General features: G+C 50.2%; 9 protein-coding genes across 9 annotated transcripts; 5 read left to right on the forward strand and 4 right to left on the reverse strand.

Annotated features, from left to right (window-relative positions):
• Positions 1–623: 623 nt before the first annotated feature.
• POL2 (DNA polymerase epsilon catalytic subunit) lies at positions 624–7,337 on the reverse strand (the record flags this gene model as incomplete). The annotated part of the gene is made up of 1 exon (XM_023598386.2): positions 624–7,337. One exon carries the CDS (start codon positions 7,335–7,337, stop codon positions 624–626), a length of 6,714 nt encoding a protein of 2,237 aa, XP_023455105.1.
• Positions 7,338–7,636: 299 nt separating this feature from the next.
• Positions 7,637–8,301, forward strand: RHO25_002839 (uncharacterized protein; the record flags this gene model as incomplete). Its single annotated transcript, XM_023598387.2, has 2 exons — positions 7,637–7,970; positions 8,024–8,301. 2 exons carry the CDS (start codon positions 7,637–7,639, stop codon positions 8,299–8,301), a joined length of 612 nt encoding a protein of 203 aa, XP_023455311.1.
• A 390-nt stretch (positions 8,302–8,691) lies between these two features.
• On the forward strand, positions 8,692–9,360 carry RHO25_002840 (uncharacterized protein; the record flags this gene model as incomplete). Its single annotated transcript, XM_023598388.1, has 2 exons — positions 8,692–8,798; positions 8,847–9,360. The coding sequence occupies 2 exons, from the start codon at positions 8,692–8,694 to the stop codon at positions 9,358–9,360; spliced, it is 621 nt and encodes a 206-aa protein (XP_023455306.1).
• An 857-nt stretch (positions 9,361–10,217) lies between these two features.
• On the forward strand, positions 10,218–10,836 carry RHO25_002841 (uncharacterized protein; the record flags this gene model as incomplete). Its single annotated transcript, XM_023598389.1, has 2 exons — positions 10,218–10,364; positions 10,444–10,836. The coding sequence occupies 2 exons, from the start codon at positions 10,218–10,220 to the stop codon at positions 10,834–10,836; spliced, it is 540 nt and encodes a 179-aa protein (XP_023455305.1).
• Positions 10,837–11,042: 206 nt separating this feature from the next.
• HNT1 (Adenosine 5'-monophosphoramidase) lies at positions 11,043–11,725 on the reverse strand (the record flags this gene model as incomplete). Its single annotated transcript, XM_065602309.1, has 5 exons — positions 11,043–11,258; positions 11,319–11,399; positions 11,488–11,500; positions 11,568–11,637; positions 11,689–11,725. 5 exons carry the CDS (start codon positions 11,723–11,725, stop codon positions 11,043–11,045), a joined length of 417 nt encoding a protein of 138 aa, XP_065458381.1.
• Positions 11,726–11,965: 240 nt separating this feature from the next.
• On the forward strand, positions 11,966–12,781 carry RHO25_002843 (uncharacterized protein; the record flags this gene model as incomplete). The annotated part of the gene is made up of 1 exon (XM_023598391.2): positions 11,966–12,781. One exon carries the CDS (start codon positions 11,966–11,968, stop codon positions 12,779–12,781), a length of 816 nt encoding a protein of 271 aa, XP_023456132.1.
• A 2,183-nt stretch (positions 12,782–14,964) lies between these two features.
• On the reverse strand, positions 14,965–15,660 carry RHO25_002844 (uncharacterized protein; the record flags this gene model as incomplete). The annotated part of the gene is made up of 2 exons (XM_023598392.1): positions 14,965–14,994; positions 15,052–15,660. 2 exons carry the CDS (start codon positions 15,658–15,660, stop codon positions 14,965–14,967), a joined length of 639 nt encoding a protein of 212 aa, XP_023456128.1.
• A 2,157-nt stretch (positions 15,661–17,817) lies between these two features.
• Positions 17,818–18,714, reverse strand: RHO25_002845 (uncharacterized protein; the record flags this gene model as incomplete). The annotated part of the gene is made up of 3 exons (XM_023598393.2): positions 17,818–17,914; positions 17,973–18,303; positions 18,369–18,714. 3 exons carry the CDS (start codon positions 18,712–18,714, stop codon positions 17,818–17,820), a joined length of 774 nt encoding a protein of 257 aa, XP_023456130.1.
• A 1,927-nt stretch (positions 18,715–20,641) lies between these two features.
• RHO25_002846 (uncharacterized protein) lies at positions 20,642–21,634 on the forward strand (the record flags this gene model as incomplete). Its single annotated transcript, XM_023598395.1, has 1 exon — positions 20,642–21,634. The coding sequence occupies one exon, from the start codon at positions 20,642–20,644 to the stop codon at positions 21,632–21,634; it is 993 nt and encodes a 330-aa protein (XP_023456135.1).
• Positions 21,635–23,421: the final 1,787 nt, after the last annotated feature.

Below are 23,421 nucleotides of genomic sequence, written 5' to 3' on the forward strand. Positions count from 1 at the left end.
ACGAGCTTGACTTTGTGAGAGACGGCGAGGTTGAGCGTAGGACGGCGATTATGAGAGCTCGAAAAAACTAAAGTAGCGAGCGAGCATGAGACACGGCCGATGTTTATAACTTATGACGACTGCCACGAATTTGTTGCATTGTTATTGGCGCTTTGGAGCTGTAGATAGAGGGTATTAGTGCGAGCACGCAATTTATTTGAAGGTGACGCACATCGTGTGACTGTGTGACTAGTCGTGGTTTGGGTATCGGTCGCCGTTTCGTATTTCAGTTTTTCGCCTGCTCGAACGCATGCCATGGTCCTCACCGCATTGGATTCAGTCGCCGAAGCTGGGACAGGTCCGTCGCCGGTGGTCAGTAATCAGTGATTCAGAGTGCCTCGCCGTTTGTTGGATCTGTTCGGAATGAGAAGCAAGGTGTATAGAAATTTGCAAGGAGCATTGTATGGATTTATGCTGAGCTCTTTCTGTCACTCAATATGCCTATAGACATCCATAAATTCTTGAAGAACGCCAGACACCTCGCCATGCCGACTGCAAATCCACTGTGCAAGCAATTCCACGCAATGCAATCCCACACCCTACCATGAACCGTTCATATCCATTGATCATCGACTCATAGCTCCTCAGATTCCACTTTTGAATCCTTTCACCACATCCTCCAACATCCTCAACCCATAGTAATTAGCCACGTTCTCGTAAACCCTCAGCTCCTTCACGATCCTCCCTTTATCGACTGTTCCCACCCACTCTCCTGCGCAAGCACAGTGCTCCATGAACTCATTCGTCCGGATTCTTGCACACTTCTTACACTTCAAATCCTGGCTCATCCATTGCAGGCTCAACTTGCTGACATCCGCGAGTAAACGCTCTTCGATAACGAGTCGGGAGAAGACATTCGAACAGTTTTCGCAATTGGGTGCCAGGGTGACTTCATTCGCAGAGGATGAAGGCACACTGAGATCGACATCGCGGCATAAATCGATGTCTCTGGGGACGCAGCATTCAGGACACGATAGCTGTTTCAGACAGAGACTACTGCTGGGATTGGTGAAACTTCCTTCGGATGAGAACTCTCGAATATCGAAAAGGTGGAGTAGGTCTTTGCGCAGTAGACGCGCCTCGAGCGTGATAGTTTTGTCGAGAGACAGGACTTGCATGAGGCTTTTCACGAGCTCGAGGGCAGGGTTCTGCGGGTTCAGGTGTGAGCCTGGCATTGTTGGGAACGTCCAATCACTCAAGAGTTCTTCGTGCAAGGCCTCAGTGCGTTGTCGCTTGATCAATTGCTGGATCTGTTTCAACAGTGGTTTCGAGAAGCTCTTCTGCAAAACCGTGCCTGGCGTGGTCTGGTCATCCTTCTCGGAGTTGAAAATGCTCGCGTGGATGGGCAGTTGAGTAGCCCTTGGAATCGCACCGTTGGTGATTCCAGCCGGTCGCTTGCGGCCGTGCATGAGCTCAATGTATTCGACAACCCATTGATTGAACACAGGCTGAAGGATCGACGGCAGGAAAGTGGCAATTTGCCAGTGCATGATCGTGTCAAGCGTCTGCTCATCTTCCTCCACCACCTGCACGCAACCCTTACCGCCATAGTTGAATTCATCATACCAAGCAAGAAAGTCCCAGTATTCCGTGATGGCCAAATCCAGAAAGTGGAAAGCCGGCTTGGTCGAGATCGTCTTGAGGATGTATTGGCTGTATGCATACGCATTCCCAACTTCTGCCTTACTGGTCTGCAGAAGTAATCGACCAGCATTCGCGAACACAACGTGAGAGCCAACCCGTCGGAACTCAGACATGAGCTGTTGGAACGCCTTCCGAGACATGACTTGCACATAGTAGTGCAGGTTCCGGTCGTAAAGACGAGAAGATGGTGATTCGACCCACCGTACAAGATGCTGCACTAGCACATCGGCCATACTGCTTCCACCAGCGTCGCAAGCCTCCGACCACCATGAGCGGACCATCTCACGAAGCGCATTGATGCCCGCGGAGGCGAAGGCATTTTCTGACTGGATCGTATGCGAAGTTTCGTCCAAGGCATCTTCTTGTGCTCCAGCAGCAGAGACGCCTAATGGATCTCCTCCTGCACCCTCTGCCTCATTCAGGACAGCAGAAGACAGGATCGTGTTGATCGCCAAGTTCTTGACACTGAGATCAATGCACACTGATGAGTAGGTGCCAGGATTGTTGACAGAAGGCATCTCCACGACTTCCATTCCACCCAAAATGTCGTCTTTTTCATGGCCAGCATGGTCGGGTCTTGCATCGTGTGACCACCAGAGCACAACTTTTTCCTTCTGCAAGCGGCGCGCGTATGCAATGTCGATCAGGAAACGGGGTTCGTCGACTTCGAGGTTGCAGAGCGGCACATTCCCATAACGAGCGAATTCCAGTAAATGATTCACCCAGGAGCCGAGATCGAGGTAGTGGTTGACCAGTCTCTTCGCAACGAATGATTGCCACCCCAGAGGGGGAAGTTGTTTGTCAGTCTCATCGGGCTTCAGTCTTAGTGATGGGATGTTCTGCAGAATCGGCAGATCATGCATCAGCATCGTCGCGGAATGCGATTGTAGCACCAGCATGATTGGCAAAGTCTCTTCTTTCTGCATCTTCTTGACGGCGTCTCCGAGTTCTTGCAACGCCCGTCGTTGCGTTGTCACCTGAACTGTCTTGAAGTGCAAGCTCTCTTGGTACTCAATGGTCGTCTGCCAAGGTTGACCACCGGTCTGCTCAAGCTTGCGAGCGAGCATTTCTTCGTAGATGCGATCCACATTTGGCATCCCCTGCTCACTACGTGCCCGGTTGAGTACAATGATCTTTACGTCTGCTTTCGTTGACGAGAACAGAGCATATATCTGTCTATCCCCAGCTGAAATGTGGTACAGAGCCAGGTAGCTGAAATTCGCAGAAGCCATATATGGCTTTTTTGGTGGCACCGTGCGTAGTGTCGACAAATCGAAACCCTGCTCCAAACCTTTGCCCAGGACACCTCGTTGGCTCTCGTCGAATGTGCAGACACATCCTAGCTCAAGCATCGCACGCACATCAAGAGGCACCTGCCGCTCGTACACACCCTCTACGCTGGAGTGATTGAAAAGCATCGATAGCTTCTCAATCTCCTTGACGTAAACTTGCTCAGGCATAGTGAGCTTGAACAGGTGCGTGCTAGGATGGCCGTTGGGCAAGGTGTGGTTGACGATCTTCTCGGCTTTCACACCATCGACGGAAACGTCAGGTAGGTCGTCCTCTTTCAGGTTGAGATATACTTGTCGGGGCACGACAACTTTCAGCTGGTGTACCTTTTTGTCAATAAGCACGAATGCTCTGACTTCTCCAGGCGAGTCGGTCTCTCGGAGTTGTAGCACTTGCCAATCTGTGGTGTACAGTAGTTCTGCTTGATTTCGGAAGAAGGTTCCAATAGCATCAGTAGCGTCTTGCCTCTTCTCACCAAAGAGTTGTCGCCGTCTCTTTCTGGCCGCCTTTTGGATCTTCCACTTTTTCTTCTGATACTTCAGCCACCCAACGTAGTCTTCCGTGATGCTCGGCATGACTTCAGGCAAGCTGTCGAATGGATTGACTGGCGCGATTGGCTCGTCTCTCACTTTCCGCTTCTGGCTCGCGACAATCTTTGCAGCAGCTGCGGGTTTGAGCTTTGACATCGGGGTCGCGCCGAAATCCTCCAGATCGCCACCTGATCGCAACGGCTGCCTGTTAGCATCCAGCTCCTTCAGCGGCTGTTTCTGGAACATGTCCGTCATTTTGACCTGTTGAAACTTGTCTTCTTTCTGAGCAATTCTGCGATTCAGCCATTCTGGATGTGCAACTCGAGGGACAGGATTCTTGATCTTCTGCAAAGCGGCAGGAATCGTGATGAGTTTCTGAATGACAGAGCCGAGGCGCTCAAGATAGTAGTCCCAGTCGATGAGGTCTCTGGGATCCATGGAGCCAGGATCCTCCTTCAACCATTTGCGCAGATAATAACGTTTGATCGAGTCCTCGGCAGAGAGAATAGCAACCGGTACTGCTCGCTCGGTGACGGGCGCGTTCTTTGGCCGCGACGAGATGATGTATTTGCAGTTCAGACCCTTGTCCTTCACCATCTGCTCGCCCAGAAACTCGGCCAGACGCTTTGCTGTGGTGATAGCAGTAGATTTCTGCGCACCATACTCCTCAAGTGTCTTCGTCATGCTTTTGTTCTCGCAAATTAAGTCGATCAGCTCCTCGTCTGCAAGCATGTTACCGTGCGAGTAGAGTACATCGAGCCACTTGTTCGCGACTTTAGCAACAGCGCCATACGTCTCAGCGAGTGTACTGCCTTCCAAGAAGAACTTGAAAATCTGCTGCTGAAAGATCTTGATCAGCCTGAGCTCTCCTCTTCGCTTGACTTCGAAGCCTTTCAGCTCTGCAAGCGAGCCATCATCGTTGAACACTGCATACCGCTTCTTCAAGTTCTTGTCCTCCTCTTTCGACGTAGGCAAGATCATGGCCTTGTATGGACCGTCAACTTCGAAGAAGATCGAGTTGTCGCTGTGCTTTTCATACTTGAAACTCGAGGGATCCACTAGCTCTTCGTACTGGTGATTGGTGAACTTGGCGTGGACAAGGTGGTTCAACATCGCGCAAGGATATGAAATAGCCAGTTTCTTCCCACCCTTCATCTTGAACGCAAAGTTCTCTGGGAATGTTGCAGGCAAGATACACCAGATACCATCAGTATCAAGCTCCAATGGTCGACCAACCCGTTCAACAATCTGACGTGCCATTTGGATGATACGGGCACCAGTCAAGCAGGTCACACCGGCCATTTCGAGCGAATACCATCGTGATCCCTTCCGCATGACATATCCGTAGAAGGAGTTCAGAATGACTTTGTGTGCAAGCTGCAAAGAGTCATACAGAATGATCATCTTCTTCGCTTCATCGATCTCACTTTGTGCTGCACCAGATTTTTCGAGCTCGGAAGTTTTGCCCTTCCATACTTTCTGCTTGCCCTTGAAATCGTATCGACGATCACGGAAGTCTCTGACTGTGTGGACATAAAACGGGTTCTCGCGTTGGCAGATAATGGCCTCCCGTTCGATGGTCTTTGTTTCGTGGATTTTGTGGTAAATCTTTTTGCTGTAGTCCGTCAATCGTTTGCGAACATGGCCAGTCTGTTCATCAAGGCTCAGATCTTGAAATGCTCGAGTAGCGCTATTCGCGCCAAATTTGCCAGGGAACTTTTCGTTCTCAAGCGCGTGTCGAATCATGTTGTACTCGTCGCGCTTCGCGGGCAAGAACTCTCCTCTCCACGACCAAGGCAATCGCCGGTCACAGGTTTTCCCAGGCCGATTGAAGTCACAGGCTGCACAATCCGCCTCGTCAATCATGCTGTCGGGCTGTAATCGATTCGTCGTCATGATGTTCGGATACATGGATGCGACGTCCAGATGGTATATCAGTGGCCGTTCGCTCCTGTTGGGTGTCGTCTTGAGCTGCATTAGTCGGTCTACGATTTGCGCCTTGATCTCATCATAGTTCTCGACATCTTCAAATTTCTTCTTCTCCTCGACTTCGATTGTGAAACGCAATGCGGCGTCCAGGCCGTCCAAAAGCTCATCGATAGCTGTGGTGTCAATTGCAAAATTGTTCGGGATATCACTTCGGAACACACCGCATTCGATACTCTCAACGTGGCCACCAACATAGGTCTCTGAATCCAGCAGATGTCCTTCCCAGAAGGCCTCTCGAGGTTGCACGTGCTTGTTCGGGAGCACAATCCCTTTCTGGTATGCCTGCACCATGAGCAACATCTCACACAGAGTTCCTGTGCCTTTGCGAAGGCAGTCGTCTGGTCCCAGCGGAATGATTGTGCAGAGGGAGAAAATGAACGGATGCACATATTTCATGTACAGATAATAAGTTGCCACGGCATCAGAGACGGAGTACTCTGCAAGTGTCTGTGGCCGTTCCTGCGCGTATGGTGTCATGAGTTCTGGGTCCAGCTCGTCCGGATCGTAGCCCAACTTGGCAACTGTGACAGCCTTCAGACCTCGCGATCCCTGTGGCAGGTAAGAATCTCGATTGACCCACGCAAAGGCGTCCATATGTGCGCAGTGCGTAGATTGGTAGACGTCTTCGCTGTTTTTTCGAAAGCCGATCTCTTGGTACATATCCAGCCCGTGAACACTCGCTCGTGCCTCCACGAAAGGCCAATCGAAGAAATCTCCGTTGTAAGTCACCATGACTGTGGGTCGAGCTTCCTTGATGCAGCTGAAGAATCTCTCGATTACAGCTTCCTCATTCGGCTCATTGAAGATCATGAAAGGTCCTTCGAATTCAGGCTTCGGAGTGTAGTCAAAGTCCTCGATGTCTTCAGAGACTATTTCACGATTGGTGATCAAGAAACCTTGCCCATCAATCATGTACGATATCATCATGATCTGGTCGATAGCTGCATCCGGGAACTTCAGCGGCAGTTTTGTCGTCTCAATATCGTAGGCCATTACCACAGGATCCGCTCGTGTTAACCGATCTTCCAGGCCGCTCAATGTAATGTGTCCATGCTTCGCCTCCACGTTGTACCACTTCCCTATCCGAATGTCCAAGTCAATGACGACTCGAACGTGGTAAGGCACATCGTATTCTCGAATGTCCTGTATGAAATCGCTTGCGTCTGCAATACCACCAGGTCGTCGGTCTCGTTCCGGTTCGTGATGATCCTCGAACAGATCAAAGCCCGCATTGGCACTCGCAACCTCGGCGTATGTGTCCATAGCTGAAACTTTGCTCTTATTCGTCTCCGCGATTGGCAGTAGGACGCGCCGTACAGCCAGTAAATCGGTGACATTGGCGAATGTCAATTTGAGGAATGTCCTTCGATAGCCCAGCAGGTGATTTGGCATCTTCAGGTCCTCTTTCTCGACCCTCTCCACCCCTCTGACTAGCCCCTCATGGGCTCTTCTTACCCACTCTTCCACTTCTGCCTCTCGCCCTTTCTTCACGCCGATGAGAAAATAGGGCTGGTACTCGACGCTCGCCTTGAACTGTTCCCCATCGTCGCCAATGAAGTAGAAGTCCACAGCAGCTCTCCCGCCAGGAACTTTCTCATCTTCAATGGCGGTACTGTGCATATTTATGAGCCATCCTACGCGCCTTTTCCCCGCCTCGAAGCGCTCGAATCCTTGCGCTTCATCGATTTTGTGGGCAAGTCTCGTGGCTTCTATACGTTCGTTTTGTTGTGTCTGTTCGGAGGATCGCAAGGTCGAAGCATCGACCACTCGCACCTTGCCTGCTTTGAGTGTATTCGACTTGTTGGCGCCGAATTTGGAGCGGCCTTCTTTGCGGCGAACAGGCATGGTGAAAAGTGTCGTGTGGTCGACAGCCGGTCGGGCTGCTACTTGAATCGTCTATGTGGTCATTTCTGTCGTTATTCGTGGCTCGGCGGCGGTGATGTTGCGTGGACTCGTTGTTTTTAGCGGATGTTGAAGTCGAGATGAGCGCTTCGCGTCAAAGCGCGTCGAAACACGCGACGCCTCCCATCAATGCAACGCGCTCTTTTGCATCGGGAAAGTGAACCGAGCTTAGTCAGCCACTATTTTCACATGCATCATCGATTCGCGATTCGCGACTGCTCGCGACTGCAATCCATTCAGCCATGGCAGACGATACGCGGCAGTCCAACACCTCGCCCAAGGAGGACCTCTCCAAAGAGGCATTGACTGTGCATCCTGAGAACAAGCCATTTTCGGGATCACAATGGCAGACGGATCCCAAGGCTCAGACGATCAAACCTCCCGAGAATGCCAATCTCATGTCAGGCGGCACGCAGCATACTGCAGGTGGCAAGGAGCCTGAATTCAATCTGAAGAATGTCTTGACAACGGGGCGACCGATCACGGAGGTACATAAAGCGCCATGCGTAAGAGACAGTCTGTTGCAAGGGATGGGAGCGGGAGGGGTGATAGGAGCAACGAGGGCTATCTTTGGCAGTGAGTATCTGCGTACATAACTTTCCGGTGGTTGCGCTGACGTCTCCTTCCAGCACCTGTCTGGAAATCATGCAATTGGGCTGTTGGATCCTTCTGCGTGGCAGCATTTGGCATGTATCAGTACTGCCTGTACCAAAGACAATCGGAGAAGGAGGGCATGATCAGGGCTATGGAGATCTTGGACAAGAAGAGGTTGGAGAAGCAAATGAGAGAAGAGAGAAAACAGAAATTGAGGGAAGAGCGACGGGCGGCAAAGGAGAAAGAATTGGATGCGCAGTACCAGGCTGCAAGCGACAAGCAAGATGGCAAAGCGTGGTATAAATTCTGGTGACCGGATATGAACAAACAGGTCCTCTCCACTGTACATACTGTATCATACGACGATTACGATCGATGCTATCCAAGCTTCCAATGGCATGCAGCCGAGTCGAACCTCTCATCCCACAAGCGAGTACTCGGGTACAAAGGTTCTGCTTGCTAGCGAGAAGGCGGAGGATGTTGACCAAGCTGCGCAGGACAGAATCACATGTCATTCACTACTACATCGAGCAGTGAATCTGCGGTGCGCGCAGGTGAATGGCAGCAATCTCGGTGACGTCCTCTTTACTTGCTCCATTTCAATCCTGTGGTTGACCCGACTTTCAAGATCTCTGCTCTACGCACACATTTTGCGCCATCTTGCAGCATCCCTCCGAGTCACTCTCTAGACTCGAACATCGATATGGTGCAACCGACCAATTCAGTTCGAAAGCCAGCTTTCAGCAGCCCGGAGGTCCACGGCCAGGATGCATCGCCACTGTTCGGTCTTCCATGCGAGCTAAGAAACAGGTACATCGAGTTATACTTTATCATGCAACGCGGGCTAACGTTTCGCAGAATCTACAGACTGGTCCTCCTCGAGCAGGATGCTATACAAGTCGTCGACACCGGTTATGCTCGGCCAGGCCTTCTAACTACCTGTCAGCAAATTGCCAACGAATCCACGGCTATTTACTATGAGGAGAACAAGTTCGATGTCAGAGCATGGGACTACAACCCCCACTCACTGTACAACTTCGTTCGCGGAATCAACGCCTTGGCCGAGCGTGGCCATTCAATGAAACCCAAGATGCGCCTCGCTATCAAGCCCTCTTCAACAAATTGGAAGAATGTTATGAAGTGGATGAAGCACGTCTTCGATGGAAACATCCGTGGTGGCATATTTCCAGGAGGAGACCTTGACAGGGTCATTCCACAAATGCCAGGCATCACCGAACTCATTACAGTTCGCGCCATGTTGTCTACTGTGAAGGCTTTCAAGGGTAGAGCGTCTTGGAGCACCGTCGAGGAGGTGCTGAAAGCCCATCGCAAGATTCTGATCTCTCTCAAACCAGCCTGGGCAGACGACTAAAGTCAGAGACTCGAATGGCTGCTACTGGAGGATTCTGTACACGATCGAGATGTGAAGCTTCCCGCCCACAGCTGACATTGCGGACAACTCAGCGTCGCCGACAGAATACTCGTCGAAGAGCTTCTATCAATGGTCTAATTGGAATCAGTGCCTCGGGGATGAGTTCCGCGTCCACATTTGTGTACCAGCACAAGAGGGCAATTGGGACATGCCTGGTTCAGGATCGATGTGCGAACGCCGAAGCGCGGAGGATCGGACTCAAATGCTGACCCGAAGGAGCAAATATTCGTTCATGTTTATCAGGATGGCGGTGCGCAGAGTTTTGAACGTCCATCGAGAACTTCATAGAATGCAGTGTCGTGCGAGCGGCGACCAATGAAAACATACTGCAATCCTTCGAGTCGAGAGCCCTACGTTCATATTTCGATTTGACCTGGTTTAGTGTTTGGCCTTTCTGTCAGCGTTGCGATAGGTATGCGATCTTATAGGTATCGAGGATTCGTGCCAAGTGTCTTGCCCTACATAGTCATAAAGCTGGAGGGATGCCAATAGGGAGCCAAGCAATAATAAGGTTGAGCTTACGGCTGACATTCGTACTTATTTCTTACAACCCTAATTGAGCATATCGAGGATTCTGGTTTGCATTGCTGTCTCTGGCTCGCAGAGTCCTGCTGAGCTCGGAGATTGGACCTGAGCAATGGGATCAAGATCTCAGAAAGAAAGAGGTATATAAAACACGAGGACTGCGCACCAAGATGGCGTCCAGCAGCAACACGGGAAACAGCAACAGAACTTATTTATTGGATCAACAGAGACCTCTTTGACACGTCCCAACCACAAAGATTCCACTCCCAACGATGAAGACCTTCATTCTCCTCGGCCTCACGGCAGCGGCCTCTGCTATCGACATCGCCCTCTTCACGTTCCAGAACGGCTACAATGGCGGCTACAACTGCCCAGCGGGCAATGCACGTCGCGCCATTTGCTCCAACGTAAACCCCAACGTACGTACAGCCCGTCTTCCCAAATAGATCAATCATCCTTCCCCATACTTTTGAAGGCTAACACTGCACCTACTAACAGTCCTGCTGCGGCCTCCCCACCGGTGGCTTTCCCTCCATCGGTTTCTACGGCATCCCCGATAGCTGGAATCTCGAAGTCCGCGGCCACGAGGGCGGAAATTGCGCCCGTACCAGGACAATTGATACAACTTTTGGCACGAATTTCAAATGTCTCGTGAATGGGCCATACACGGGAGCTGGCTACGGCTTCCGCTCGAGGAAGCGGAGCCCTGCTGTCAGCGAGGCAGGTGTCGCTGCATCCGAGGACTGTCAGATTCCGGACACGTTCATCACCGATGAGGGAAAGAAATTCGATCTCAAGGGGATGGATGGAGAGCAGGTTGCAGAATTCTTGCAGGATGGATTTGCTGGAAGTATCCCCAAGAAATTTGAGAAGTATGAGGTTGCCGCGTAGGCGCTGGAGGCGTGTGAGAGCGCTGAGCTGGTCGGAGATGCTCAGAACGACTTGTCTTGTGCTGTGCTGGCGTGTGCACGCGTCAAGCCTGGCATTTCCTGTCCTTACTGTGAGCCGTTCATTAGTGATAGATATGTGAAAATGTGTTGCTCGAGCCAATCTCATGCCATTCATCCTGCCTCCATATGTACACCTTTGAGAACCCATTACATTTTACTCTTGACTTCCTCGAGCAGAGCCTTCAACTTATCCATATCTGGCTTCTGCTGTGGCCAGCCGATCTGCAAACCTTGCTGCTCGTCTGGCTTTGGAATGACGTGGAAGTGGACGTGGCCGACTTCTTGATGAGCCAATTTGCCGTTGTTCTGCAAGATGTTGTAGTTCTCGAGGCCTTGGGTCTTTTGCAGGGCAGAGGCAATGTTCTGTCATTTGCACGTGAGGTTAGCTTGAGAAATAGCCTTCATTGACGCACGAAGACTGACCTTGGCTACAGGAAGCAGCTCGGTGAGAGAGTCATCAGGGATATCTGTGAGTTTCTCGCCGTGGTGCTTTGGGATGATGAGCTGGAAAGCGTGAGTTGTGTATCGTGTCAACGAGCTCGGACGTGGTTCGCGTTGGCCATCACGGTGGGCGGGGTGCGAACAGACATACCGCATGGCCGTACCTGCATACAATTTAGCTTCAATTCTGGATGTAATGCGTTAATGCGTTAGACGACATTCCAGACTTACGCCAATGGATTGATATCCAGGAATGCCAGCGTCTTTGCGCTTTCGAAGAGCTTCATCGAGGGAATGTCACCTGTTCACCACTCAGCATTGGTATCGCACGCCGCGGGCTGCTTGGAAGTACCCTTGATGATCTTGCAGAAGATACAGTTGGCTGCCATGATGCACTATTCTCGTTGTTTCGATTCCGGAAGTGGTAACTTGTTGTGTATACCATCCAATGCTTCTCACCTGTTGTCGATGCTGCGGAGGGGCAGTGCCAAGAACGGTGACACAAGAACCGGAACAGCTTCCAGGCGCTATCCGAGTCTAAAGATCGGCATACCATACAGTCCATCACTCTTTTGTCCGTCTACAACACCCTCCGGCGCGCCGAGCATCGATCCAGAGCAGCACGTCGTATGGATGATACGAACACATCTACTGCAAATCGCAACAACGCCGCCTCCCAGAAAGTGCAGGATGCCTGCACCATCTGCCTCGAACCAATCACCGAGCGAGCGGTAGCCACGCCATGCAACCATCTTTCTTTTGACTTCCTCTGTCTGGTGTCCTGGCTACAAGAGCAGTCATCATGTCCTCTCTGCAAAGCTGCAGTGTTGGAAGTGCAATATGACTGGCGTGGACCTGACGACTACAAGACTTACCATGTACCATCGAAGGAGGACACTACCAGGCCGGTAGCCGGCTCGACGCACGCTCACCAGCCATACCGTAGACGCGCTCAGCTCAGGCGAGCCATATGTCCCATCCGACCGCCTGTAGACGACATCCTCGAACGCCGCCGCAGGGTCTACCGCGAGGGCCTACCCAGTCTTCACATCGGCGCAAACCGTATATCTCAGTACAAAGACTTTACCCAGCAAGACTTTCTTGCCTCAGACGAGCTGCAGACCAAAGCGAAGCAGTTCCTGCGACGGGAATTGAAGGTATTCGATTTTCTGGACAACAACCCTCGGGCGAGCAGTCGAGACTTTTTGATCGTCTACATCGTGTTTGTGCTCAAGAGTCACGAACTTCGAGGGGCGGACGGGAGGGCAGAGGATCTGGTGGCTGAGTTTTTGGGGAGAGAAAATGCGAGTCTTTTACTGCATGAGATGGAAAGTTGGTTGAGAAGTCCATATCTGAGCTTGGAAGACTGGGACGGTGAAGTGCAGTATCCTGCTCCCAGAAGAGAGCTAGAAGAGAGGAGAACGGCGAAGAGACGAACTGGATGATGGCGAAGCAAGAGATGAAACAACTTTGTGTGACCTGATCCCGCAGCCGAAACGAAACGAAACAGACCGACACAGTCTGTGAGACCAAACACGAAGGGTGGATACCTCCTGCGGCCCATCTTCGCTTGCTTGTTTGAGCTGGAACAACAGTGGAGCAGCATATTGGATTTGCAACTTGAGCCCTCCATCGAAGCATCGTTGGTTTAGTGGTAAAATCCGTCGTTGCCATCCACTTCACTTCGTCAGGAGATGAATAAGTGCGCCTCGACGGGCCCCGTGTTGTGAGTAGTAGCACCAGCATCATTATTACAGGACATGAAACTCTAACAGATCATCAGCGATTCACGGACGATGCAACTCGAATCAACTTTTTGCCTTTTTCCACAAGTTCAGACAACGGTCGAAGCAGCGGAAGGCGAACCAGAGACACCTTTTTGCGTCTGTCGCCTCTTTTCTACGCGCAGATTAACCATTGGGGTCCGGCGTGTCCAAAAGCAAAATTTCACAGGGCTTGGCTTGTGCCAACTTTCTGTTTTGACATGGACCTCCGCTTCTGCATCCGATGCACACAGACATCGTCCAGCTTATCACTCTATAGAGGGGTTATCTTGACAGGCAGGCGTATATCGCCGTCTCGAGGCCGACGTTGTGGCGATGCTGCAATGCGGTCACATTGGAATTTTCCCCACCGAATATCTTGGCACTTGTGCGAAGCTGGACATTACAGGGATTGCCACAAAAAGTCTTGATCATGCGAGGTCACTTGTTCGGCTGAAGTAGTTCTTATGGGCACTTCGTCCTATCTATGCATTCCCGCATCCCATCGACAAGCACGAGTTCCAGACAACTTCCACCACCAGCAAAACAACGAACAGCTATATTGCAGAGTCTTCCCTACGCCTAAAAGCAGCAATAATTGGTCCCCCCGAACTCGCCCGCAAAGTACTTAGTACAACATTGCAGACATGTGTCACTTCCACAATCATCTGACTATTGCAGTTGAGATCGCGTCAGCCTAGTCGTGTCATCAGCAACGGTTTAGGATATTTGCTTACGTCTGGGCTGCAGTATTGAGTTCGCGGCACTGGGTAGTTCGAACAGTCCTCAGGCTGGGGAAATACTGGATCTCCATTTTTATTGATCGGATTGTCTGGATCGTCGTTGTTATCTGGATCATCGTTATTCTGATCTGGATCATCTGGAATCGTAATCCAGGGGAAAAAGTTGAATAATTGTGCAAAGGAGACAGTGGCAGCAGCCAGGAGAAGTAGGAGAAATTTCATTGCGGAGACTCTTGCGTCTCAGTCGTGAAGGTGTGAGTCAGTGTTGAGCAATTTATGTGTTCAAAGTTGGCGTCGAGGGCTTATGAAGCTGGTGCAAGACGAATGAGCGTGCAAGGAAGGCGTTCTTGTGCTGCTCGCTGCGGGCGCTGACGATGAATACCAACAGAGCATGGGTCAAACGCACAGTGGCATATCTGTGACTAAGAGCATGGTTGTGCCGTGGCTCCTGATGTTGGTTTCCACATACTACAGAGCATAAGCTCAAGAACCCACCGGGGCTCTCCTGCCAATAAGCTGCCCTAAACCGATTGTCAAAAGGGTTGCGGATTGCCGGAGAGCAAGATATACCATGCTTTTTGACCTCCGAATGCAAGTGACAGACTGTAATGCCATCGGGACAATCCTGGATGTCACATTCGAATTCGTAATCAAAAGTCGATCTGCTGTGCGGGCGTTCGGCCGTGCGCAAGATCATGTCCTAACTTTGCTCGTTCAATCTCTAAATTTATTGAGTGAAGATAGCCACAGACACGGATTGGTCCCCCATGCGGCCATCAGATCTGGATCACAGCTATTTTTGTAGCACTGCTCTTTCTGTGAACTTCCGGTAAGCATTGTATCCTATCTGGCCAGATGCAGTATGCAGCCCAGCGACATGGAGAAGAGCAGCATGGAAACGGGCAGAAAGTCTGCTATAAAAGCATCTGGATGACAAAAAATTGCACGGACATCATCAGCGGCGAGCAATTGTTCCGGTGCAACGATGAGTGTTGTAATAGTTCTGACATCCGTCAATCTTCACGTGGCTCACACAGGCCGTGAATGGGACTAATGTAGACGACTCCGCAGAACAGGAAAGCCCCAGCCCTCTCCCAGTGACAAAGACAAAGTAAACCCTCTTCAGCAATTGGTACCCAGAGTAGCAATCCCCTAAGATTCGAAGTTAGTGGAGGTTTCAGCTCTATAAGCATCAGAATCGAGTCTTACGAGATCCAAGCAGCCCGATTTGCCACTGGTACCAGCCGCACTCTTGTCCTTTCCATTGACATTGACAGTACCGCCTCCGCCGGTATTTGTGCGTCCGCCAGTGTTCGTGTTCCTGTCGATGTCGACATCTGTTCTTGTTCTTGTGCCCGGATTGACTGTGGTCCCTGTCCGACTGGTAGAACCTCCTGAGTTGACGCGACCCGTCGCTGTGGTGGGTTGGAATGGATTCCAGCCGTCTTTGTTCAACGGATCACCGCCGGTGTGCCATGCTACGAATGATTCCGTTTCGGTGTCGGTTAAGTACCCCGATGTATGAGTTTCTTGGCGAGTGCCTCCAGAGCATTGGGCGAACACTCTCTTTCCCTCTTCGGTGAGGCAGTAGTCGTAGATGTTGATGGAAGGACCTATAGGTGTACCGTAGCTGTAGTATGTGGCATAAGGATCCGAGACGTAATACGTGCTATAGTCCCAGTTCACTTGACGCTTTCGATGGGCGGTCTTGGAGATCTGTAGCTTGTCGTCCGGGGAAGAGCTGTGAAGCCACAGCTGAGGAACTGGTAACGCGGTGGCAAGGCCTGTAACGAGTGAAAGTGCAATGATGACTCTCATTGTCAGTATGCGAAAATTGGTAGAGAGCGTTGAGCCGCGGAAGGGAGAATTGAGTGCCTCAGAGGGCTATGTACTGTCGTTCCGCACGGCCTGTCATCGCTTTCACGGTAGCCTGGCACTCACAAGACTCTCCCGGGTTGCATCTTGTTTTGGTTAATTGCTTTCTATACGGATACATTGCATTGGCTTGGAACGAACATGTGCCTAACGCTTTGCTGACTGTTCGCCGGTTTGGTATAACGCACTCCATTTGACAGATCATTACAAGCTTTCAGCTGATTCCACATCAACGCAGTGCAGGGGAGGTTTAAAATTGCTTCGACTCACCGCATGTCTTGAAATAGTTTGCTTCCTAACCTTTTGTCGATGTACTTGGCATTCCGCCACCTAGACATGTAGTGACAGGGATCTATATACTTCCTTACTGGGACTCGAGCGGCTTGCTCAGGTAGGGCTTCACCTGCAGTCCCATGGTTCCAGTTCGATGATATGGTATTTCCTTGGGGTCAGCCCAAAACAATCTGCGGTGCTGAGGCAAGTGCTGTTCGATGTCCTGCTGCTGCAATGCCGAGCTTAGTCTGAACAACAATCGCACTGCCCGGAAGGGCCCTAGACTGTCCGTTTAGTCACGGTCCGCTACGTCCGACCCAGTTTAAAGGAGACATTTGACCAATTACGACGCCAGTGAAGACCCTTGGAGGTCTGGAAAGTCTAAAGTTGGTCTGGCCTGTTGAGTTCGCAGCGATGCAGGATAACCCGTACAATGCTTGTAGTGCAGCGAGCACGCTCCAAAGATACATGTACAGCCACGATCATGCAAAGTTGTAGCTACGCCCTAACACAAACTCAGTGGCTGTCTGTTTTGAAGATTATCGTCGGACTCACGCTTAATATAGCCTACGGCTTTTCATCATGAGCCCCCTCGCTCCAATGTCTGCCATTTTGCTTTGGCTTGCAGTTGCGCAAGCTCAATCCGGCGGCCCAAGGAGCTGTGCCGAGCTAGCTGACGACCCAGACGAGAAAGGCATCACCGGCGGGTAAGTCATTCTTACAAATGCGGGGATCGGAAGCGAATGGCGGCTTACCATGTAGCAGTTTCATCTCCAACGACGATTACTCTGTTTTAGTATGTTCAATTCATCGTTCCCTCTCGTTGCCATTGTCTCTGCGGTGAGCTTTGGGCACTAGCAGTAGACTGCCAGCTCATATCCGGTACCCCTTCTGATGGACATAGGCATACTGTGCCGACAAAGACGCCGACGACTCTTGCATCCTCCAAGAGTGTTCTGGGCCTAACTGTGCACTGATCTTAGGACCCACAGAAGTGAGCCTTTGTATTTGCGAAGAGGAGTGCATACCGACTCTGGCATGCACTACTCCTGGAAACAACAACATCACGGTCCAACAATTTTGTCCTGAACCGCCACCCAAAAAGGGTCCAAGAAATTGCAGTGAGCTCGCGGAGACGGGCTGGGATTTTGGGTAATCTATCGCTGCACTTGCGAGCATTCAGGTTGGTGTATCTGCTGACGACGATACAGATTTTTCTCCGATGAGTTTTATCAGGACGTGGTACGTCAACCAGGTGATCTGGGTTCTCCTTGTTCGCCGGGCCATGAGAAATTTTCCAGCTTGCTGGCTGTATCGAAGCTGATGACAATATCATAGTTCTACTGCGCCAACGCAAGCGCAGAAGTGACAGTAGGATCAGACGATACCCCATTGGACGGAGACTTTTGTTTTCTGTTCTCCTGCTCCAAACCGGGCTGTGCGACGGCCAATGGTGGAGAAGGGTATTGCAGTTGTCAAGGAGAAGTCTGCGGTATACCACACTCTTGTACGACTCCGCTAGGAACTTCTGTTAGTGGGCCGAATTGCTGAACGATCAAGCTGCGATTCTATGCAAAAGCGTGTTAGATTTCGAGACCAGGGATTCTGTATGAACGTTTGTGGATTACGAGACCTTCGCAGCACATATCATCTTCTTTGTCATTTGGTGCCACCACCGCGTCGCGAAATCTCAACGCACTTGGGTGAGACCAGCGGCTTATAATCCTCTCAACAGCAAGATGATCATCAACCTGCTAACACCCACTTCAAGAGAGCCCGCGATGGCACTGTCCAGGTGGGCTACAAGAGTGATCATTAAACTGCTTTTCACTTGGAGCCCGGGTTGTAAGCCATGACAATCTTCTGAATTTTGAAAACAGCATCTGTTGCTGGGGGTCCAACGCTCCAGTTCGGGTCGCCATTGCTATAGCATTGGAGTCAGCGTCTATTTCACTGGATCTTCAACTCAAGTCACAACTCACGCCCAATTGTTCCACACCCAGACAGCTTTAGTCGTGGTTGGCACGTTTGTGTCAAACGTGTACTGCGGCACGTCATCCACGAAGAAGGAAGTCAAGCCGTTCCTCCATTCGATGCTGTATTTGTGCACCTTGCTTGTCGCGTCCGCCGGAGGAACGCCAGGACCGCTTGTGCCAGGACTTCCGACAGCTTTGGTGTTTTGGTTCGTGTAGTACAGAGCACGTGCAATGCCAGGTCTTGTAAAGGCCAGTGAGTTTGGATCACTCAGCCATTCGATATCAGACTCGTGGATTCCACCTGAGATGGAAGTATCGCCATCGTAAGAGAAGATACCTGGGCAAGTAAAATCAGCACGAGCGAACAGAATGTGGCTTTTCAGGCAGCGGGATACAACCTACCATTGCACACGCCGTGAGTCTCGGTCAGAATAGCCCAGGTGTCGACTCTGGCAGCCGAGACTGTGAACGTAGTCTGAACTTCTGCAGACCAGATCACTTGGTCGTTTTGCTGACCTCCTGGCACGAGGAGATTGAGAAAGCCGCCTTCGACGTACGACATTGATGGCTCGAACTCGTGATCATAAGGAGCACCGACTGTCTTCGTGTCGTTGACTCTGGAGTAGTAATTTGCGAGACCTGTAGGCAGGGCATTTCCGGCGAATGCGAACGTAGTCGTACTGGCATACTGAGCTTGAGCCAGACGTGCGGCCGCAAGGACGGCGAAAGTAAGAGCTGGAGTAAGCATATTGATACACAGTCGGAATATTTTGTTAGCTGCCACCAGTACCTGCCTCTCTGCTTATATGCTACGGCCTTAACCACATGGTCTTCCTTCGCTGCAATAGCATGTATAGCAATAACATGCTGCAGTACGCCAAGTGCATCCTGCGGCGAATCCAGACACATGAACATGTTGAGTACGGTCCAAATTGGGCCAAGGGCATTTATAAAGTGATCCCAACGGCATCTTCTTTCAATAGTGGCTTCAATATGCCGCTCGCGAGGTAAGATCTTGCGCAGCTTGCCAGTGGAAGCGAGCGAGCTCGATCCTTTGTAGGAGCGAAGGAATCGCCAACATGATGTATGCACTTCTTGTCCTATCATACCATCCTAGTGCCTGGCATGGTAGCATCAGTAATCCACAGCGGACAGCTCGGTCTTGCTGAGGTCGGCACGAGCATCCACTTCGCTTGCGCTTGGCAAAGTTAGTGGCGTCAAGAGTACAAAATACATCGTGTAATAAAAAGTGGATGTACGTCCTACGCCTGCCGCTTTTGGGATCAGGCCCGTTCCATCGCCGGATGTGCTGAAGTCTTTGTAGGGTCCTGCGGTGACGAATTGTCGTTCCTCTGCCCATCCTGCTGCATGTTGCTACAGTATGGGATTCTCCTGCCATGGCGTCGTGCTCCTTGTAGACAAATAGAGGCGCGTGGCGCAGGGCTATCGGTGGCTTGGTCTCTGCTTCAGGTCTCATGTTTCGAGGAGCGGAATTGTGGCTACGCTGCGGGTTTCCGCTCGTGAGCTCACGAAGACGGTCAACTCTCTACGACTGTGCACTCTTCGTTTTCAAGAACGCGTCTGGACGTGCGAGACGCAGCTGCGCCTGAACCATGGTCTGGAAGCAGTGCGAGGTCGAGAATGATAAGGGCGATCCCCCGGCAATCGCAATTGATAGTGGTGTGGCAGACTACGCTGAACAGCAGATGTGGGGTGGAATCGACAACAGGTGATGAAGCTGGAAGCTTTCACGTCCAAAAGTCGACACTGTGCTTGTCTTGGCAACTGCGATGATCTTGCCTGTTCCCTTCCCTCCCAGCCGCTTCCTCCGAGCAAGCTGCCGGCACGGATGATCTATAGAGCGACGCAACGACTGGCTGACCAGGAGAAGTGCACGGGGCTTCGTTATTCGCGAAGCAACGTATGAGCGTCAGTCGTACCGGAGCTTGCCGAGGTCCACGACGTAGCGAGTGATTGAACCTGACGTGTTTGCAACTTTTAGCATAGCATGGGCTACTCGTAGACAAATTTAGCCGTGCGGAAACGAAGAGCAACAACACCGCTACGCAACCTCTGCTTAGCAGGTTGAGCCAAATGCGAGTCCGGCTTTAGCGTGCGCTGCACTAATTTGCGTCCGCTACAGCATAATTTTCATAAAGCACGAGCTCGTACTCATGCTATCTTGATTGGCTGCAAGAGATGCTTTAGGTCCCCTTTTGTCGAAACTGTTGGATCCACATGTTGAACTCTGTTCGTGTTGTGTTGTGTTATGTTGTGTTGCGTTTTGGCATGGCTGGAATGTCTTCTGAACGGAAAGCGTAATACTCCTGCGATAGTTGGGACTCAATGCGTCGTTGAGCCGCAGGCTTCGTATTGTGTGGAACAACCGTTCGATCATTTCCAAAGCCACAGTGTTCGAGAACGAAGCACAAGGTTAGCACTTAAGTCCTATCACCATCTCTCTATAACAGCTTACAATGCAACATTTGTCAGCTAAAATGAACCAAGGAACCAGAATGGCGGCTCCGAAGTCATATACAGTCGGGCGTTGGACTGGGTTGGCCGCATTCAAATCCTCGAACACTTTCTAAGATCCTCACAATCACTCTACCACTGCTCCGGCAATCTCAGCTTTTAACAACCGACGTTAGTCCATCAATCGACACGAAATCAACATGGCAGACCGCTGGGCAGCAATTCACCAGAAGCCTCAAGGATTGGGCGATTCACGTCCAACCGCAAAGCAGATCGTAGAGGCAGAGAATCTCCAAGGCAAGTGGTCGGACAAGACCATCCTGATTACAGGATGTTCATCGGGTATCGGCATCGAAAGTGCTCGCGCCCTAGCAGATACTGGTGCCACTCTGTACTTGACAGCTCGCGACTTGCCCAAGGCGCATGCGGCGCTGGGAGAATTGGCAAAGTCCGACAGGGTGCGAGTCCGCAAGCTGGATCTGGATGCTCTTGAGGACGTTCGAGTATTCGCGAAGGAGTTCCTGCTTGAATGTCCTAAGTTGAACATCCTCATCACCAATGCTGGCGTGATGGCATGTCCAGAGAAGCGCACAAAAGATGGCTTCGAATATCAGTTCGGAACGAACCACCTCGCCCACTTCTTGCTCATCAACCTCCTCACCCCAGCACTGAAAGCAGCCGCAACGCCAGATTTCAATTCACGCATTGTGGTTCTCTCCTCACTCGCTCACAACTTCGGCTCCGTCCACTTCGACAACATCAACCTGGAAGGTGGCGCCTACGATCCCGTGGTCGCCTATGCGCAGAGCAAGACCGCGAACCTCTGGACCGCCAACGCATTTGATCGAAAATACGCCAAAGATAACGTACGCGCCTGGTCTGTGCAGCCAGGAATGGTGCCTACCGATCTCACACGTCATTACACTGAGGACCAGAAGAATGGTTTCAGCGAGGACCCGTACTTTGCCAGTCTTCAGAAGAGTCCGCCACAGGGCGCTGCGACACAAGTCTGGGGCGCTGTTGCACAGGCACTTGAGGGACAAGGCGGCAAGTATCTCGAGGATTGCCAGATTATTCCCGCAAAGAAGGAGGGAGCCCATGCATTTGCTCCTGGGTATGCGCCTTGGGCGTATGATCCGCAGTCGGAAGAGAGGCTGTGGGAGCTTTCGCTGAAGCTCACTGGTCTTGCTTAGAGAACGGTGTGGCTACGAAAGTGGCGCCGAAGTCTTGATTCTTTGGGTCAGGTAGACCGAACTAGACTAGAACTAGTGTAAAATGTGCCACATGTATCCGGGGCTTCGTTAGACACTTCTCCCCTCGTACCGAGGGGTCTATAGCTAAACATGGAATCGAAATCTTATAGTAGGCTAAACGAGAAATGCCTAAGGCTTAAATATCGTACTAAAGTTCGCTAATTTTAATCGAAAAGCCGGCTACGTTATTCTATTTACGTAGGACTATATAAGACTATATAAACTCCTAACTTCGAGTAGACGATATCGATAACGACGAGCTTTATCGGCTACGATCGAATAATAGCTCTATTATTATTACGACCTCGCCTACGATATAGTAGTAAACGGTCTTAATAGTACGTAACGCCGTATATATGTCGTAGTACGGCACGTTCTACGATATACGTTTCTTATATTTAGTTACGCGTTCTCTCGCGCTCTCCTTAGATACCTTATTTTACGACTTCTATTCTACTACGATATTATATACTATTATACTTCGTAAGACTAATCTATACGACTAGGTTTATATAGTTTATAGTTTATAGTAAGTCGCTACGATAAAGCGCGATATCGATAATTATATAGTATATAGTATAAATATAGTAGGTCGCTATATTAAGCGCGACTCTCTTTTTTTACGTATATAGTTTATAGTCTACTCGTTATCTTAATAATAGCGAAGCCGAGTAGTATTAGTAGTAAGAATAGCTACTACTACTCCTTCTACGTATCGCTTTTAAACGACTACGTCGAGTTATAATTATAGACCTAGAGCTACGACCTAGATAGTAAGTTCGCTTAACGATAGAAGGCTATTAAAGAATAACTCGCTACTATCGAAGAAGCTACCGAACCTAAAGAAGAACCTATTAACCTTCTCGAGTTCTAACTTACTCTTACCGAATAAGACGAGATTACTTTCTAAAATAATACTAGTAAGGAAGTCTATATCTCTACTAACTAGCTATAGAATCTAAGCGCTTTTAAGCTCTATAACTAAGTCCGAGCTACTCTAGAAAGTATATATACTATTATTCGTTACTTTTACTTCGATTACTATATAGCTCTTTAGTAACTCGAAGGCCTTTAAGCTATATATAACCTTAATTAAGAGAAGTACTACGCCCTCTCTCGTTAAGCCGACTGCCTCGAAGCCGAGAATACCTAGCTTAGTAATAACCTCGAAGAGTCTAGGAAGCGACTCGAAGATACGATAGGCCTCTCGTCCGATAATACTACTAAGAAAGTCGTTAAAGACCTTATAGCTAATATTACCGAATTTAAGAAGATAGCTAAATATTACTATAACTATAGTAAGAACCTCGAAGCTAATATCGAGAAGCTTAAAGTATATATTATATAGCTTAAGTAGTAAGAGTTAGTAGAGAGCTAGAATATAGATCTTATATTATTTATATTAAGGAAGGATAACGCTACTCTAATAAAGGAGAAAGCTGCTTTAAGTAAGGCTAATAAGAAGCTATAGAAGAAGATCGACGAGAGCTATAGTCGTAACTCCGATTATAATACGCGTCCGCGCTATCGTTCTCTATCTCTATAGTCGCGCTACTAGCGTAGTAATCTAGGTTCTAATAACTCCGACTCCGATTCTAATTCGAGTCGTAGCTCTAGCCGACTACCTAACTGCTCTTATAATAGCGGCTATAGTAATAGCCGTCGTAGTAATAGCTACGACCTATCTTATAGCCGCGACTATAATAGTATCTATAAGATACCTCGCT

Source organism: Cercospora beticola, chromosome 2, assembly GCF_033473495.1.
Source record: "Cercospora beticola chromosome 2, complete sequence".
NCBI classification, from domain to species: Eukaryota; Fungi; Ascomycota; class Dothideomycetes; order Mycosphaerellales; family Mycosphaerellaceae; genus Cercospora; species Cercospora beticola.